This window comes from Diceros bicornis, chromosome 14 (genome assembly GCF_020826845.1).
Source record: "Diceros bicornis minor isolate mBicDic1 chromosome 14, mDicBic1.mat.cur, whole genome shotgun sequence".
Lineage (NCBI taxonomy): Eukaryota > Metazoa > Chordata > Mammalia > Perissodactyla > Rhinocerotidae > Diceros > Diceros bicornis.
In genome coordinates, this window is record NC_080753.1 from 31,544,941 (window position 1) to 31,564,930 (window position 19,990).

General features: G+C 40.1%; 1 protein-coding gene across 1 annotated transcript; it reads right to left on the reverse strand.

Annotated features, from left to right (window-relative positions):
* Window positions 1-204: 204 nt before the first annotated feature.
* LOC131413288 (H-2 class II histocompatibility antigen, E-S beta chain-like) lies at window positions 205-5,312 on the reverse strand. The gene is made up of 5 exons (XM_058553868.1): window positions 4,742-5,312; window positions 2,188-2,469; window positions 1,346-1,456; window positions 849-872; window positions 205-550 (listed from the first exon to the last, which is right to left on the reverse strand). Exons 1-5 carry the CDS (start codon window positions 5,310-5,312, stop codon window positions 537-539), a joined length of 1,002 nt encoding a protein of 333 aa, XP_058409851.1. The 3' UTR covers window positions 205-536.
* Between the last annotated feature and the right edge of the window lie 14,678 nt (window positions 5,313-19,990).

A 19,990-nucleotide genomic window follows, 5' to 3' on the forward strand; every position in this document is an offset into this window, starting at 1 on the left:
CTTTCTCCTAGCTCAAGAAAACATGCCTAATTAGAGAATGCAGAAAACCCAAGAGAAAATAGGGAATGAAGCAAGGAAACCTGTCAGATCCACATGTGACCAAAATTAAGAAATGTAAACGAAAACCATTATCGTTTTGTAGTGGAATTCTCCCCTTCTCTTTTCTTTCTGCTTCTTCTCCTTGAAGCTGTATGAAGCAGATGATTTCACTCCACACATTTATTTGAGAAAAACATTATAAAGAAGCGTGGGCAGAAGGTGAGTTCAGATACACAGGAGGCCATAGGGGTTGACTATAAAAGAGACTGGGAAAGAAGGAAGATAAGGCACTGCAATCAATATAGGGGACTTCCAGGCCTAGGTCGGGGGCTGAGGAAGCCATTAGGGAGGACATTTTCTGCAGGGTCACTGAACCAGGAGCAAACCAGATCCTGAGAAAGCACTCTCTTGGTGGAGTAAGGGTCAAGCAGGAAACCTTTTCACTCTGTGAAGAAGCTGGGATAGAAGGTTCTTCCTTGAGGGTCACTATCTTCACTTCAGCTCAGGAGTCCTGCAGAAGACAGAGGAGAGCATTGTTTCCAGACCTAACTCTACAAGGAGGTTCCTTTCCCCTCTCTCAGGGCCTCATGATAAAGCACTGTAGTAAGAGGGGAAGAAATTCTAACATCACCTTGAGCAATACTACTTTAGAGTGCAAGCCTTTTATTAAGTGGACAGAAGAAGCTTTACTGCAAACTGCCTGATCAGAATTCAAAGTTTTCCCGTTATTTCTTCTCCTGCTTTGTCATCTCTACCATCTGTTCTAGGAGAACCAAGCCTATCTCTAAAAGAGGATTACAGAGCATTACCTGTTGGCTGAAGTCCAGTGTGTCCTGGGAAAGAGAAGGGAAGAAACATAATAGATATGGAGGCAAGTCTGTCCCCAATTACAATGTCCTCACCCCCGACTCCCTAACTGAGATTTCTCTAACACCACAGCTCACATCACATGATGCCAGGGAAGAGAGAAGATCAGAAACTGAGAGCGTGTGACCCATGAAGTTTCTGTCACACAAATCCAGTGTAATTTCACCAGCGTTAGTGGCCCTTCCTGCATGCCCCAGGATCTCAACCCAAGATCTTCATGCATGTTACCCTTTCTCTCTCTGCTGTGGGCCATAACCTCTCATGTTTCAACATAGTAACCACGGACTGTCGATTTCCGGATTTCCAGGAAATTTGAGGTCAACTAGGTGAAGACAGGCTTTGTACAGGGCCACTGGTGTACAGAGAACTAACTTGAGCAAAGCTATGTTTCTTCGCCCAAAGGTCTGTGGGGAGTCCCAGCTGCTGACAGGGTCCTCACCTTTCTGATTCCTGAAGTGGATGAACAGCCCCACCCCAAGGAAGAGCAGACCCAGAACAAAACCCCCGATTCCACTCAGCATCTTGCTCTGTGCAGATTCGGACTGGGCCCCTGAGAAAAGAAGCTAGTTTTAGTGATTTTTACCCCAAGTCCAACGTTTCTAATTGAGACTCTAGGATAGAGAGCTTTGAGAATGGGGGAAGAAGGCAGCCCTGGAAGAGCTACAATGATTGCCATTTCTGGAAAAGAGACTTAAAAATCACACTGAGTAGCTACAAGGATTCAAGCAACAAACTCATTTAAATATCATAGCCCTGACGTAAGGCCACAAGTTCAACATCTGAGGGAAGAGGAGCCTGCGACTCCATGAGGTTGAGTAGCTTGTCTAAGGTGACAGAGCTAATAAAAGGCAGAGCTGAGACTGGACTCCCCTCGAGGATGGGCCTCTGCTCAGATCACAGTGAGCAACTCAGCAACAGTGTCAGAAGTACAAGCCCAGCTAGAGGCAGGGGACCGGTGCCCAGGGCCGAGGAGAAACCATGAGCTGTGATATCATGGGAGGGCTCAAAACAGGGACAACCTCTCTTCTGTCTGCCAGGCATAATTGCCTCCCCAGGACGTATAGGTATTTATAGAAACTACCAGAGGATATCTATAAACCATCAGAGAATTTCTATCAGAGGATATCACAGGGTACCCCCTGTGATTTGTGCTGAAGGAGAGGAGAACATGGAGCAAATGAAAATAATATGGTGTGGGGAGAGGAGAAATCTGACACTCAGGGATAAGCAAAGTCCCCTCCTTGGTGGGTGAGGAATTTATGAGGGCAGGGAGCTTCTCACTCCATTCCGCTGTGAGAGGGCTGGTCCGGCTTGGGTGCTCCACTTGGCAGGTGTAGACGTCTCCAGCCTGAGGGACTGTTTCAAGCATCACCAGGGTCTGGAAGGTCCAGTCTCCATTACGGATCAGGCCTGTGGAGACGACCCCAGCATCCTCTTCCTGGCCATTCCGGAACCATCTGACTTCAATGTGGCCTGGATAGAAACCATTCACAGAGCAGACCAGGAGGCTGTGGTGCTGCAGGGGCTGGGTCTTTGCAGGATACACAGTCACTGTGGGCTCAACTAGGAGAGAAAAGTTAGAGGGAATAAGTGAGGGAGACAGAGTAAGTCTCCTTGGTTGGCTGCCTTTCTGCGTCTCTCCAAAGCCAGGCCTCCCTCAAAGCTGCCTTGTGGCTGAACAGGAGCCGGTGTCATGAGTCTTGAATTTAATCCTTATAGCATGGGCCCATTGGATTTGAGACATGTTGAGGAAAATTGTGGGATTTTTTTTAAATCTGGAAATAGTTATTCATTGTTGAACTGAAGTATTTACAAACCTTTGCAAGACCTAGGGTGTAGGTCTTGCATGATAATTAAAAGCATGATTTCTGGAGCTAGACTGCCTGAGTTTCAATTCAGGCTCTCCTTCTTACTGGTTGATCCTGGGAGAGTTTTTAAATTCCTCTATGCCTCAGCTTTCTCACCTATAAATGGTAATGATAATACGGCCTTACCCTTTAGGGTTATATGAGGATCAATGGACCCAAAATATGTAAAATAATGGCTGGAACTCGGCTTTCAATATACGTTAGCTATTTATTGTCTTTGTTTACTATGAAAGAAAATATGACTCGAAGCAGTAAGGATAAATTGGAGAACAGCAGTGGGATAGATGGAGATAAGATACCAAATCGTGAGAAAGCTATTCAATGCACTCACACTTTAGAAACCATGGAAATGGTTCTACCTTGAGACCAAGCAGGAACAAAAAGAAGTGATTCTCTAAATTTATGAGTTTAATCTCAGGGAAAGCATGAGTCTTGAAGGAGAGGGAAAGGAGCAAGGAAAGTCATTCATTTAAAAAGTTTCATATTTACACTCAGCAGAGCAATTTCTCTCCTTGCAAAAAAGCCATATCTACTATAGGAATTGTTATATTTTTTAAATTATCTCCCATTCTTAAGTGACATTTGAAGTCAGGACTGGGTCCAGGACTCATTAATACACGTGCTTAACATCTGAGACGGTCTCTGGCACTACCAGGCTCTCAACAAATACAATTATATGAAAGAAAGGAGAAACTTCGTGGGCAACATCTTTACAATACCACAAAATAGTAAATTTAAGATTGATGGTATATCACTAGTAACAATTTTGCAGTATATTTCATTAGGTAAAAATGTTTAAGTTCTTAACATGGAAAATAATAAAGTTAATCAAATATAAACCACAAAATAGAGAAAATGCTGAATCAAATATCAGCAAAATGTTAATAATCTTACTGCATAGAGAACCCCAAAAATCACTGAGGAAAATACTAGGACCCCAGAGATGATAGATAATGCTTAGAGCACTAAGTACAATTGGCAAATAACTATGTGAAAAAATAGAAGAACCCTAGAAATAAAAAAAATATATATTAAAAATAAAAGGATATAAATTTCCAATTGAGTGACAATATTGAAAAAAACCTAACAAAGGGGAATGTGAGGTCAATTATGTTACAACTATACAAAGGAATAATATGTAACTACTTAAATACTATTAACATTATAAAAATAGTCACAGTATGTTAAAGATAAGCAAAAAAATTATTATTCACAAAGCTAGTTTCACAGTCATTTCAACTATGTAAAAATACATGCTAAGAAAACAAAAAGTAGCAGGAAATTTAGACCTAAAGGAAGCCTCAGAAAGGTCAGAGGTGCCTGGGAGAGGCCTTCCCACTCCCTCCCTCCCCACAAATCTCGTTCTCAATGAAACGCTTATGTGCACCAACACAGGCACGTTTATTTCAGGGGTTTCAGGATTAGGAAGGGTGGATGCCAAGAACAGTCTGTGAGCAGCCTCCTCACACTCCCCCAAAGCTTTCACATTCCTCCTCTCTCCTCCCAGAACCTTCACTCCAACCACAGACCCCACCTTAAATGTCCCTCCTCACGGGCTAACCACCCACCCCAACCAGTGTTTCCTCCCTCTCCAGCCCGCTGCGCTGCCATCCCCCTCCCCCACAGCGGCCCCCCAGGGCGCCTGGAGCCCCCCCCGCACCCCCCGCCCCACACCTATTCCCTTCTGCGTCTTCTCAGACCCGCGCCCAGGCCCCCACCACATACACACATTCTCTGTCCCACCTCAGCTCACAGCACACCCCTCACACACACACACTGTCTCCCCACAATCACACAGACAAAACCACACACTCTCCACAACTTGGTCTCACAGGGACCCTTGTAACTTGTGCTCACTCACAATCCTACACACTCACCAAGACTGTGCCTCTGTCTCTGTCTCTGTCTCTCACCACCTCCCCCCCACACTGTTCCCCGACCCCTGGCCGCCCACCCGCCGCGCTCACCTCGCCGCTGCACCAGGAAGCTGTCACTAACCCCGTAGTTGTGTCTGCAGAACGTGTCCACCGCGGCCCGCGTCTCCTCCAGAATGTCCTTCTGCCCGTTCCAGTACTCGGCGTCCGGCCGCCCCAGCTCGGTCACCGCCCGGTACTCCCCCACGTCGCTGTCGAAGCGCACGTACTCCTGCCGGTTATAGAAGTATCTGTCCAGGAACCGCACCCGCTCCGTCCCGTTGGAGAAATGGCACTCGGACGTACTATACTCCAGGAAATGTGCTGTGGGGACAAGAACGATCTGGTCACCCGGGCGGGCTCCTGAGAAGAGACTGACGGCGACGCCCACCAATGCGGGGCGCCCAGGCGCCGGTGGGGGCACTAGGACACCCCTGACTGGCTCCACGGGCCCCCCAGCTACCAGCACCCTCCGGAGACATCTTTCATCTGCCCGCGGCCGAGGGAGGCCGGGCCAGGCGGAGGAGACCCCTCTGGTCCGGAGACGTTCAGGATCCACTGGGCTTCCGTGCTTGGCTGCTGACCTCCAAGCAGGAGCTGGAGCTGGAGGAGGATGAGTCCCCATCTCCACCTCCCCCTGGACGCCTCCACCTGAAAGACACACGCCCCTCCCTCCTCTCATCCCACAGCTCTTGAGCTGTTCCTTCAACTCTTCCCACCTCCTTCGTTCTGTAAATACATCATTAGTGCTGACCTTGTGCCAGGCCCTGCTGTCTCCTGGGAATCCAGAGAAGGAAAACAGGCATCCTCCCTCCACTTGTGGAGCTTAAAATTTAGTGAAAATGATGGACAAAACTCAACCACACAAGAATTTTTACAGGAGTGAGAAATGTCAAAAGAAAAGTGTGGAGTTCTGGAACAGAGAATAACAGGATGATCTAAGTTACTTCAGAGTGAGAGAGAAGTGGTCTCTGAGAGTGACATTTAAGATGTGACAGGAAAGGTTAAGTTTATGTGAGCTAGAGAGGAGTGGGTGTGTGTGTATATGTTTGGGGAAAAAGGGAGGCACATTTCAGGTAAAGGTAATACCAATATGGGGAAGTTTGAAAGAATTGATGAACTCCCTCAAGAAACCAGTTCACTGAAGCAGTGACAGTGAGAGGGAGGAGATAAAAGATTAGACTGGAGAGCTCAAGTGGAGCCCAGGACTTAAGAAGTCTGTGGGTGATGTTAGGGTTTTGAATTTATAGCAAATATAGTGGGAAACCACTGAAGAGTTTTAAGGAGATTAAAACCATTATCCCAATACAGGTCCACAATCCCTTTTCTAAATCCAGATAGCTCAGAAAACCAGATTCTTTTTTTTTAACTTGGCGCCAAAACTCATTTGGCAAATCTAATGTGATGAGGTCTGGGCTCAAATGTGTCTCACTGTTCTTATTGGTTACATGTGCTTCAATATGTGCAAACATACATGTATGTGTAAATGTACACATATATATCATATAAATGTATATATATTTGATTTTTTGTCTTTATGTTTAATTAAACCGTGAAAATGTCAAAAAGCATTAAAGAATAACCCTGTGGTTAAAAGTGAGCTGAATAAATGGGAGTTTCTGATTTCATCAATAGCACGGAAAGTAGAATTACTGCAGAAATTTGAGGCATTTTACTGAAGAATATTTGCGCCAGTCACCACTATTTAGAACTTAAAAAGGCAAGTCGTTGAAAGTTACTAATAAATATTGGCTGCATGAATTAATGACTTTTTGCATACCAGTCACCTCTGCATATAAGGGCACTCTAGTGCTTCCTTGCTGATGACTGAACATCTCTGGTTCTCAAGTCCCCCAAGCTCCTCTTCAGGATCTTTTAGTCTTATGCTTTAGGTCCAGCTGACTCCTTGATCCCAGAGCACAGTCTTACTCTGAGGTCAGCTACTCAGAAGAGTCATCTATAATCCGTCCATCCTTCACTTCTTCAGCTCCTATTCTCTCTTCTAATGGTCCAGTCCAGTTTCTATCTTGTACTCCACTGACTACAAATGTCAAGTCCACCAGACCCAGTGCTCACTTCTCTGTCCTGTTCTTGCTTCACCCACCTCTTAGTGGTCCTCACCGCAGCTGGCCACTCCCTCCTCCTTTAAAAGAATCTACTTTCCTCTGCTTCCATGCATCACATTCTCTTGGTTTTCCTCAACATCACTGGTACCCATATCTCAGACCCCTTTGCTGACTCATTGGCCCTTGGCCCTCTGGGCATGGCATTGCCCTGTTCTTGTCTTCCACACATAAACACTCTCTCTCTGTGTAACTTCTCTACTTTCCTGAAATTTAACACAGTACATGTGTTGGTGGCACCAACATATACACCTCCAGCTCTGGACTCCCCCTGAACTCCAGTCGCATATATTCAACTGACCTCTTGACAGCTTCACATAAAAGTCAAAAAATCATTTTAAACTCATCTTAAGCAAAGCCTTTATTCCTAAACACCCACTTAAAGTTATTTCCTCCCACATCTTCCCTATCTCAATGAACAGCACAATCATCCACTTAGTTATCACGAAAGACAAAATCCTTAGGAATAAGCTTGACTTTCCATCCCCCTACTCCACCATTTAATTCATTAACAGGTCATACAAAAATCTATCCTAAATCTGTTCACTTTATCTTGAGCACTGTCTTTGTCACTACCACACTAAATGAAGCCACAAGCATGTCTTCCCTGGAGAATTCTACCATGCTCCTAAATGTTCTTCTGACGCTACTTGTGAATCTCTACAATGCAATCTCCATATGGTAGCTAGAATTACTTTTTAAAAATAAATATAAATTGACTGTCTTTGTTACCCTACAGTAGCCTTACATATCTCTTTAAGTAAAATTCAGATTTCTTACCCTGGCCATCAGGGCCTAGTATGATTTGGCTCCTGACTTCTTTTTCTTCCTCATCTTCTGCCACTTCCCAACTTGCTCACTATGCTTCAGCCACTCTAGCCTCCTTTCTGCCCCTTAAACACAGCAAACGTTTTCCCATACTTCAGCCTTTCCCCTCTTCCTCTCCCTGGAACACTTATCCCTTAGATCCTTCAGATGACTGGCTTCTTCTCACCATTCATTTCTCAACTAAACGTCACTTTCTCAGCGAGAGCTCCCTAGCCACTTGAACTGAAGTCAGGTGAATCCATTCTCTCTGTTCCGTAACTCTGATGTGTTTTTTTCAGAGCACTTATTGCTCTGTGAAATTTTTTTCTTTGTTGAATGTTTATGGGGTTATTGTCTATCTCCCCTGTCATTAGGTAAGTTCCACAGTAGTAAGGGACTTTTCTATCTTACACAAATGGAATTCTGTGAGCTTAGAACAGAGCCCAGTATGTAATAGTTGCTCAGAAAAATATTTGTGCCTAAATGAATAGACCCAAGGTTCTGGGAATTGATCATTGTGGGGATCCTGGGAGGCAAGAGGGGCTCAAGCTCCAACACTCTTTTATTCTGATGACACCTTATATTCCTTTTCTTTCTTATGAGAAATTCAGATAAACTCCCACTTTCTCTTCCGAATGTTGGAAGAAACATTCACAGGTAAGGAAAAGGTGATTTTAAGAAGGAGGGAAAATTTCATTAAGTAATTTCAGTTCATCCAATGGATCTGTTGTAGTGCTGAGGGTCTGTGCAAACTTTGGGGATTTTCAGTAATGGTGATGACATAGCTGTGGAAAGAATAGGGAGGAACTGGAAGTAGAGGTAACCAAACGCGGCTAATTAAGGAAAACAGATCGCATGATGAATGCACCGAGTCATTCCAAGTTCTAAGGATTCCTGCTTCAGCTCCAGGGTGCTTTCCATGGGAGAAATAGAGAGCACTAATCCAAACTTCTGTCAGACACCCTCCAGGACAGGGATACAGGCCTTATAAATATTGGGGTTCAGGGAGAAATGAAAGGAGATAATGAGGGAGCCTCTTGGAAAATCCTCACATATTAGAGAGAGGAGCCAACATCACAGATCCTGTTGACAACATAACACAGGAGAGATCTTTCTAATTCCTTTTGATGCCTTATAAAATTTTCAGAGAAACTTTCCCTTTATCTGGCAGAACTCAACATAATAAAGGGAGTCATTGGATGGGAATTATTTTGAAAATTTTATTTCTAAATCTTTTCAATATCCTGAGGGAATGAGGTGCAAGGTTGGAGACATTTTATTGGAGGAGAGATGAGAAGAAATGGCCCATATATATGGAGGCTCCTTATGCAGCTCTCATAAAGAGGGCAAGCGTCCAGGCTCCTTTTGTTCTGGAAGGAATTAGGGACCCATGTGATAAAGAGAGGTGGTCACTGAAGAAAACGACACAATTTTTAAAGGGACATGGCCTGGACACAGTGACAAAACTAACTCCTTTCCTTCCCCCACCCCACAATAGCTCAACACCCAAAGTGTGCACTTACCTCCAGGGTCCCTGGCCCAAGCAAGAGGAGGGCTCAGCACCGTCAGTGTCGCTGTCAGAACTGCCATCCAGGAGCCTCCGGGGCCTCCGGGGAACCACAGACACACCATGCTGGAGAACAGGAGAGATAGGATGCAAGGGAGCAGGCAAGTCTCACTCACTGAGGACTAAGACCCTCTTCCAACCACATCCTTAATAATACCAACCAGGCACCTCATTTCTTTGTTCCCAGATTGGGTAATCTCTGTGTTGAGAACCAATCAGCATCAGAGATGAATAGCATCATCAGTTGTTGGTCAGAGATTCAGTTTGAAGGTCTTCTGAAACTTAAGATTTTCTTCACTAGATGAATTGTTTTAATTTGGTACTGTAAAGATTTGATCCAGTGGTATCTGAAAAATTTTAATTGGGCCCCTATTGTGAGCCAGCTCTGTGCTGATCAGTGAAGTATACATAAGTTTGAGCCTTTTAGGGGCATTCATCTCTCTCCCTTGAAGACAGAGCTATTTTGACAAATGTATATGTGTGTGTGTTTAGGAGTTGAGAGGGTGGAAGGAAGATTGCAAGTTAGGAGACCTTTAATCTGGTCCTTATTGCACCATAACTTAGTGTTGTCGATTTGAGAAAATTACTTAACCTCTTACAGTTGAAATGAAGGCACTGCGATCTTTTGGGTATTTCAATAATGGAAAATGCTGTGATTCTGTGGACAGCTCAGGGAACAGCATCCCCTGGTAACTGATGATATGACAGAATTGTATCTGTTGATTGGAGAGTATAACCTGCACCTCCTTACAGATAGGAATGTCTCTGATAAACTAACGGAAATTGAAAGGTAGTCAATAATTTAATCTGAGTGAAAAGGTTTTCCAGGTTTGTTTCCTGATGTTGTCACTGAGTTTTGTGGCACCTCCAAAATGCACATAGGGAGAGGGGATTAGAGAAGGTGGTCTACGTGGAAATTACTTTGGTACAGTACTTGAAAGTACCTTTGTGTGGCACTTAACTTAACAACGTGATAAGGCCAACCATCCAAATCAATGTATGCAGGAGGCTGAGAGACCCAAATAGGACTCAAAGTCAGCCTCTGGCACAACAACTTGGCTTTGGAATAATTAATATTTTATGTGAAAAAGTGTTCAGTTTCTTACTCGTGGTCCCCATTATGATTTCCTAATTTTCTTGTGGATATGTCCCTTTATTATTCACCTTCTCTTGCTTTATCCTAAAGAAAAATATAAGAAGACTTTGTTAATGAATACATTATAGAGTGTTCAGGAAATAGAACACTATGGAAAAACTATGAATTACATCCTTTGATGTAATCACGTAATTTTAGACATATAATTCTACTTTTAGATAATTATTACACATTATGTTAATATCAATGTATATCTCAGATTCAGAATGGACTTTAAAGGACAACTCTATGTCTAAAGTTCTGCATTAATTCACTCTCCACCATAGTTCTGATAAGCAGTCATTCTTTATGTGCCTTAATATTTCTACTGACAGAGTACTCACCATGCTGCAATAAAAATGATTAAAATTTGTTGAGCAATTTCTAAGCATTTTAGTTTGTACCCAGAATTAGACAAGGGCTTTTTATACATCATATATTTATGTAATTCTAACATCATCTCATTGATTTAAGTACTTTTTCCGTCCCTACAGATGGAGAAAATAAAATAATGGATGGTGGTTAAAAAACTTTTGCAAGGATACAAGGCTGGTAAATGGTATACCTCAGATGGAGCAAAGTTATATGTGATTTTAAAGCCTACAAGCTCAGGCATTATATCATACCACTTAACAGTCAATTTCTGAAGAGAATAATGTCTTATATTAAAACTAGTATTATCACTTTAATTCATGGGTATGTGTATCAGTAAGACTACTCCTTTTAATGAATGACAGCATTTGGTATAAATTGAGGCAGCCATTATGTAGCAATTCTAGTTCCTCCAAAAGATTCCCCTCATCATCATTGTCATTATCCTCTGGACATGACAAAATTTGCATTTATAATATATAAGGATACCCATAGCTACCACACAAGTCTCCTTCTCATTAAAGATCACAGTGGCCTCCAAATTCATAAGTCCAATCTATTGTTCTTAATGATTATTTCAGATTTCTCAACATAATGTAGTGTAAGTTTGAACATCTAAGAATTGAATAGAAGTAGTATCTCATGTGCTTTGGAAAAATATATTTCTGCTAATGTGTAAGTTCAAAATTTCTTGGAGAGGTGGAGTAGAAGTCACTACCATTCCTGGTTTTGAGAAGAAAGTGTCCCTCAGCCTCAGCAATAATTCAGTACTATTGAAAGTTGTGCAATTGCTACCAGGAGAATAACATGTTTAATTTGACAAACAGAAAATCATAACTTACACGGAATTAACTAGTTGTGATGTGATAATCTTGGAAAGCCAAGCTAAGGTTCACCTCAGATTATAGAATGAAAGCAATGGCAAAGAAAAGTAATTCAATATCAGGAACATACTGAAATATAACTAAAGAAAACACTATCAAACTTGTTCATATAAATTTGACATATTCTTTACAAATCATACAAATTTATTTTTAAAGAGAATGGGCCAATGACTATGACCTAAATTCTGTATGTTGTATATAACATTTATGAGCAACAAAAATGTGCTGCTTTAAATAATATATATCACACTTTTTTTCCAAAATTAACTCAGTATAAGGACAGTTCGGGTAAAGCAATGTGGCAACTGTCACCAAACCATCAATCCTACAGGGGATCTCTAGGCTGAACTTCTTCCCTGAAAGCAAGAGGAGAAGCAATCCTGCTCAGCTTCTGCTGCGTAAGAGAAGTGGCAAATAAGGGCTTATCTCCTGAGGAAAAAGCAGTTAAACAGGTTTCCAGAGGGAAGTGGTTATCAGCACAGAAGTTTTACTGTCTCTGCTCTTGATGCTTGAAACCCCAGGTTTGTTGTTATGGAAAATAAATCACAACACTCTTGGGAACAAACAAGTGGCATCAGAAGCACAGACTTCTGTTGAACTAGAAGCAGGTTCAAACTTGTAGCATTACAGAACGTCTTGAGTCCTACCAGCTGTCACAGAATGAGACTCACTTGTTGTAACTCTGAAAGGTTGCAATACGTCTGGAAAAAATGAGCTCTTAGTTATCAGAAAGCCACACAGCATAAAATGTCTCTTGTCTATGCAGTCTCAGAATATTCTCTGTAGTTTTCAGAAAGCTACCACCACCAATCTGGAACTTAACCTGAGAAGCAGGCCAGTGGTCTCTTTATCTAAGGAAAAAATATTAATAATAAGAAATGCACAAACAAGTCCAATTTCTTCTTACCATGGAAGACATGTACCCTCAACAGAAGACTGTGCCATTTACAGGCCATATTAGTATTCAGCAGGCCTCGTAGAACCCTTTCTATCAAGATCCCAGTGATGCCCTCCATTGAGGAACTTTGGATGGAGCCCGTCTTTACACCATGACACTATCTAAGTCAGTTGACTGCTTCTTCAGCTACTGAACGTCACTCTTTGACCTAACTTATCTGTGTTTTATAGTACTTTAACACAGTACTGTTTTTTCAGAACCAGAATGTTTGCTGTTGAGTATTCACAGAAAAATCAATTAGAGTTCTCATAGGCCTGTCCATTAATATTTTATATAGGAAGAATTTTAGTTTTCATTCTGTTTGATCTACACCTCATGTTAATCGTACTGTGGCAAAGTATCTACCTCTTCATCCAGTACAAACACTGACCAGATTAATTTTTAAAATTCCACTTTGGTTTTCCGCTAGCAACTGCCCAGTGATTCCATGTGTGTGCCTGGAATGCTCTTTGTGTTATTCAAAATAAAGAATAAAATCTTTTAGCAGTTTTTTTTTCTAATAGTCCATTCTCATAGATAAGCAAGTTTATACGCTGAAAAAGTAAATTTACTAGTAATTATTCTCTCCAAGGGGAGAACGAGCTACTCCTTTTGTCTTGACATCTCTTCCTACTTGGTGTGTCTGTCAAACAAAGCAACTCTTTCAATATTGTAGAGCAATTTTGAGAACATTAGGGCATATGACCTTCACTAATTATTGCTAGCATCCCTATTTTGGTCATATGTTCATTCAACACGTTACACAAGCAAGACAAAGAAGCAAAACTTGGCGCTATTACACATCCATCTAGAAATGCTACATATGATCTACTTGCAAAAGATACCCTGTCAATCTCCATAGTTCAGAATTTGGGACCTCACTTTAAAGAAAAAGCTTTCAGAGATGTTGGTTGTTAAATTAAGAACAAATGAGACACAATAAAAAATTATCTAAACCTTGGTGACATTATTAACCAGAGGAAAAATGCTTTCTAATAACCACAGCAGAGGATAACATAAGGACTATTAGGGATTTTAAGCTTTTCCAGAACTGAGGAATTCTTACTGCTTTTAGAAATTCTTAACTATGAAAAACACAAAAGCATAACAAGAATCAGTCCTATAGGCAGTTCATTCCACCACCTAGGCAAAATACATAGCAGTTGGTTTATTTTCCTTCCAGAACAGGCATTAACAGTAAATTCTTTTAACTGTCAACATTTCCTTCAGTGCTATTGCTGACACTAACTGCAATATTGCTAATCTTGACTAAGGTCTTTTCTAGTTTTCTTCTTGTAATTTATTTCTAGTTTTATACCATTGTGGTTGGAAAAGATGCTTGATATAATTTAATCTTCTTAAATTTATAAAGACTTGTTTTATGGCCTAAAATGTCATCTACCCTGGAGAATGTTCCATGTATACTTGAGAAGAATATGAATTCTGTTGCTTTTGGATGGAACGCTTTGTCTATATCTGTTATTTGGTCAAAGGTGATGTTTAAGCCTGATGTTTCCATATTGATTTTCTAGTTTGGATGATCTATCTGTTGATGAAAGTGGGGTATTAAAGCCCCATACTATTATTATACTGCTGTCTATTTCTCCCTTTAGGTCTGTTAATGTTTTCTTTATATATTTAGTTGCTCCTTTGCTGGATGCGTTAACTATTTACAAATCTTATAATCTCTTAATGGATTGACCCCTTTACCATTATGTAATGCCCTTCCTTGTCTCATATTATGGTCTTTATTTTAAAGTCTATTTTGCCTGATACAAGTATAGCTCCCCCAGCTTTTCTTTTGGATTCCATTTGCCTGGAATATATTTTTCCATCCCTTCATTTTCAGTCTGTGTGAGTCCTTACATCTGCAGTCAGGTAGCCTCATTACGTGGAAGCAGCATATAGATGGGTCTTGTTTCTTTAATCCATTCAGCCACTGTATGTCCTTTGATTGGAGAATTTACTTCATTTACATTTAAAGTAATTATTGATAGGTATGTACTTATTGCCATTCTATTAATTGTTTTCTGGTTGTTTTGTAATTTCTCTGTTACTTTCTTCTCTTGCTCTCTCCCTTTGTGATTTGATGAGTTTCTTTAGTGGTGTACTTAGATTCCTTTGTCTTTATCTTTTGTGCATCTACTATAAGTTTTTGCTTTGTGGTTACCACGAGGCTTACATAAAACAACTTATATTTATGACAGTGTATTTTAAGTTGATAACAACTTAAGTTTGAATGCGTTCTAAAGCATTATTTTACTGTCCTTTGATGTTTTCTGTTTTTGATGTCAAAATTTACATCTTTTTTTGTCTTGTGTAACCCTTAACAAATTATTGTAGTTACAGTTATTTTTACTACTTTTGTCTTTTAACCTTCATACTAGCTTTATAAGTGATTAACCCACCACCTTCCCAACTTGAGAGTATTCTCAATTTTACTATATATTTACCTTTACCAGGGAGATTTATACTTTCATATGTTTTCCTGTTACTAATTAGCACCCTTTCTTTTCAGCTTACAGAAGGCCCTAAAAAATTTCTTGCAAGACCAATTTAGTGGTGGTGAACTTCTTTGGCTTTTGCTTGTCTGGAAAACTCTTTATCCCTCCTTCAATTCTGAATGACAACTTTGTTGGGAAGAGTATTCTTGGTTGGAAGCTTTTTTTCCATCAGCATTTTAAATATATCATGTGACTCCATTCTGGCCTGCAAATTTCTGCTGAAAATTCTGCCGATAATCTTATGAGGGTTCCCTTGTATGTAACAAATTGTTTTTCTCTTGCTGTTTTTAAGATTTCTCCTTGTCTTTAACTTTTGACATTTTAATTATAATGTGTCTTTGTATGTTTCTCTTTGAAACTTTCTGAGTTTGTTTGGAACTCTCTGAGCTTCCTGCATCTGGATGTCTGTTTCCTTCCCCAGGAAGGGATGTTTTAAGCCATTATTTATTCAAATAAATTTCCGTTCCTTTCTCTCTCTCTTCTCCATCTGGGACTCCTAAAATGTGAATGTAGGTCAACTTGATGTGGTCTAATATGTCTCTTAAGCAATCTTCATTTTTTTTAATTCTTCTTTCTTTTCCCTGCTCTGATTGGGTGAGTTCCACTGCCCTGTTTCAAGTTCACTGATCGTTTCTTCTACTTCATCTAGTCTGCTGTTGAACCCCTCTAGTGTTTTCTTCAGTCCATTTATTGTATTCTTTGCTCTGTGACTTCTATTTGGTACTTTCTCATATTTTCTATCTCTTTGTTGTGTTCTTCAGTCCATTTATTGTATTCTTTGCTCTGTGACTTCTATTTGGTACTTTCTCATATTTTCTATCTCTTTGTTGTGTTCACTGTGTTCATCCATTCCTCTCTTGAGTTCCATAAGCATCTTTATGACTCTTATTTTGAACTCAGGCCCACCTTAACAAACAAGAAAAATCCCAAATAAGCAATCTTAAATTACACCTAACGGAATTAGAAAAAGAAGAATAGTAGTAGATAATAACAACAATAAACAAACACATAGGGACAGAGATTGGATTGGTGGTTACCAGAGGGGAAGGGGGGAGGGAGGAGGGTGAAAGGGATAATTCGGTACATGTGTGTGGTGATGGGTTGTAATTAGTATTTTGGTGGTGAACATGATGTAATCTATGCAGAAATAGAAGTACAATGATGTACACCTGAAACTTTTACAATGTTATAAACCGATGTTACTGCAAAAAAAAAAAAAGAATAAACAAAGCCCAAAGTCTGCAGAAGGAGGGAAATAATAAAAATTAGAGCAGAAATAAGTGAAATTTAAGCCAAAAAAACAGTAGAAAGGATCAAAGAAACAAAAAGATAGTTCTTTGAGAAGATAAACAAAATTCACAGACCCTTAGCCAGACTCACCAAGAAACAAAGAGAGAAGGCTCAAATAAATAAAATTAGAAATGAGAGAGAAGAAATCACAAAAGATACCGCAGAAATACAAAGGATTATAAGAGAATACTAGGAAAAACTATATGCCAACAAATTGGACAATCTAGAAGAAATGGATAATTCTTATACTTATACAACCTCCCACAGCTGAATCAAGAAGAAATAGAGAATATGAACAGACCAATCACAAGTAAAGAGATTGAAACAGTAATCAAAAACCTCCCAAAAAATAAAAGTCCAGGACCAGACGGCTTCTCTGGAGAATTTTACCAAACATTCAAAGAAGATTTAATACCTAGCCTTCTTTAACTATTCCAAAAATAGAGAAAGATGGAACACTTCCCAACACATTCTATGAGGCCAACATCACTCTGATACCAAAGCCAGACAAAGACAATACAAAGAAGGAAAATTATAGGCCAATATTGCTGATGAATGTAGATGCAAAAATCCTCAACAAAATATTGGCAAACTGAATACAGCAATACATTAGAAAGATCAGGGACTGGCCTGTGGCTTAGCGGTTAAGTGCGCTCGCTCTGCTACTGGCGGCAGGGGTTCGGATCCCCGGCATGCACCGACGCACCGCTTGTCAGGCCATGCTGAGGCTGCATCTCACATACAGCAACTATAAGGATGTGCAACTATGACATACAACTATCTACTGGGGCTTTGGGGAGTAAAAGGGAAAAAAAGGAGGAGGATTGGCAATAGATGTTAGCTCAGAGCCGGTCTTCCTCAGCAAAAAGAGGAGGATTGGCATGGATGTTAGCTCAGGGCTGATCTTCCACACACACACACACACACACACACACACACACACACACAAAGAAAGATCATACACCATGATCAAGTGGGATTTATACCAGGGACACAGGGATGGTTAATATCTGCAAATCAATCAATATGATACACCACATTAACGAAACAAGGAATAAAAACCACATGATCATCTCAATAGATGCAGAGAAAGCATTTGACAAGATCCAACATCCATTTATGATAAAAACTCTCAACAAAATAGCTATAGAAGGAAATTACCTAAGCATAATAAAGGCCATATATGACAAACCCACAGCCAACATCAAACTTAACAGGGAAAAACTGAAAGCCATCTCTCTAAGAACAGGAACAAGACAAGGGTGCCCACTCACCACTTTTATTCAACATAGTACCGGAGGTTTTGGCGAGAGCAATTAGGCAAGAATAAGGAGTAAAAGGAATCCAAATAAGCAATGAAGAAGTGAAACTCTCGTTGTTTGCAGATGGCATGATTTTATATATAGAAAACCCTAAAGAATCCATCAGAAAACTCCTAGAAATAATCAACAACTACAGCAAAGTTGCAGGGTACAAAATCAACTTACAAAAATCAGTTGCATTTCTATAAGCTAATAATGAACTAACAGAAAGAGAACTCAAAAATACAATCCCATTCACAATTGCAACAAAAACAATGAAATATCTAGGAATAAATTTAACCAAGGAGGTGAAAGACCTATACAATGAAAACTATAAGACATTATTGAAAGAAATCGATGAAGACATAAAGAAATGGAGAGATATCCCATGCACATGGATTGGAAGAATAAACATAGTTAAAATGTCCATACCACCTAAAGCAATCTACAGATTCAATGTAATCCCAATCGGAATCTCAATGGTGTTCTTCATGGAAATAGAACAAAGCATCCTAAAATTCAAATGGGGCAACAAAAGACCCCGAATAGCCAAAGCATTCCTGACAAAAAAGAACAAAGCTGGAGGCATCACAACCCCTGACTTCAAAATATACTACAAAGCTATAATAACCAAAACAGCATGGTACTGGTACAAAAAGAGACATACAGATCAATGGAACAGAATTGACAGTCCAGAAATAAAACCACACATATATGGACAGCTAATCTCCGACAAAAGAGCTAAGAACATAGAATGGAGAAAGGAAAGTCTCTTTAATAAATGGTGCTGGGAAAACCGGACAGCCACATGCAAAAGAATGAAAGTAGACCATTATCTTTTGCCATACACAAAAATTAACTGAAAATGGATCAAAGACTTGAAGGTAAGACCTGAAACCATAAAACTCTTGGAAGAAAATATAGGCAGTACACTATTCATCATTGGTCATAAAGGGACCTTTTGGAATTTCATGTCTTTTGGATAGGGGAAACAAAAGAAAAAATAAACAAATGGGACTTCATAAGAATAAAGAGCTTCTGCAAGGCAAAGGAAACCAGGATCAAAATGAAAAGACAACCCATCAGCTGGGAGAAGATATTTGGAAATCATATATCTGACAAGGAGTTAATCTCCATAATATATAAAGAACTCACACAACTGAAGACCAAAAAAACAGATAACCCAATCAAAAAATGGGCAGAGGATATGAACAGACATTTTTCCAAGGAAGATATACAGATGGCCAATAGGCATATGGAAAGATGTAAACATTACTAATCATCAGGGAAATGCAAATCAAAACCACACTAAGATATGACCTTACATTACACAATATTACACTCGTTAGGATGGCTATAATCACCAAGACAAAAAATAACAAATGTTGGAGAGGACGTGGAGAAAAGGGAACCCTCATTCACTGCTGGTGGGAGTGCAAACTGGTGCAGCCTCTATGGAAAACAGTATGGAGATTCCTCAAAAAATCAAAAATAGAAATACCTTATGATTCAGCTATCCCACTACTGGGTGTTTATCCAAAGAATTTGAAATCAACAATCCAAAGAAGCTTATGCACCCCTATGTTCATTGCAGCATTATTCGCTATATCCAAGAAGTGGAAGCAACCCAAGCGTCCCTCGACTGATGATTGGATATAGAAGATGTGGTATATATATACACCATGGAATACTAGTCAGCCATAAAAAAGACAAAATTGTCCCATTTGCAACAACATGGATAGACCTGGAGGGTATTATGTTAAGTGAAATAAGCCAGACAGAGAAAGACAAACACTGTGTGATTTCACTTGTATATAGAATATAAACTAACACACAGAGAGAGAGAACAGTTTGGTGGTTACTAGGGGGAAGAGAATGGGGCGTGGGCACAAGGGATGAAGAGGCACATTTATATGGTGACTGACAAATCACAATGTTCACCTGAAATCTCACCATGTTATAACTATTATGACATAAAAAAAAAAAAAGTAACTTTGTCTTAGTGTTGCTCTTCTCTCAAGTGAGAGTCTCATCTTTTCCCTTGTTTTCACTTCCAAAATTCTTGGAGGACTGTTTACATCTGCTGCCTTCATTCCCAATTCACTCTTTACTCTTTGAAATATAGCTTCTACCTTAACACTGTATGTCCCATTGAAGGTTGTTGGTGCCCCACTAACTAAAAAACACATTAATGCTTTTATATTTTGTCCTCTTGAACATTTTTGCAGCAATTTATTCTTTTGAGAATCCTCTTTCCATGTTCTTTTTTTTCTTTTTTGTGGTCCTCTCCTAGTTTACAGGAAATCATACTCTCCGGCTAATTCTCAATCTCTTATACTTCTTCTCTGATAATCCCTTCACTAACTCCTCCTTTGGCATATGC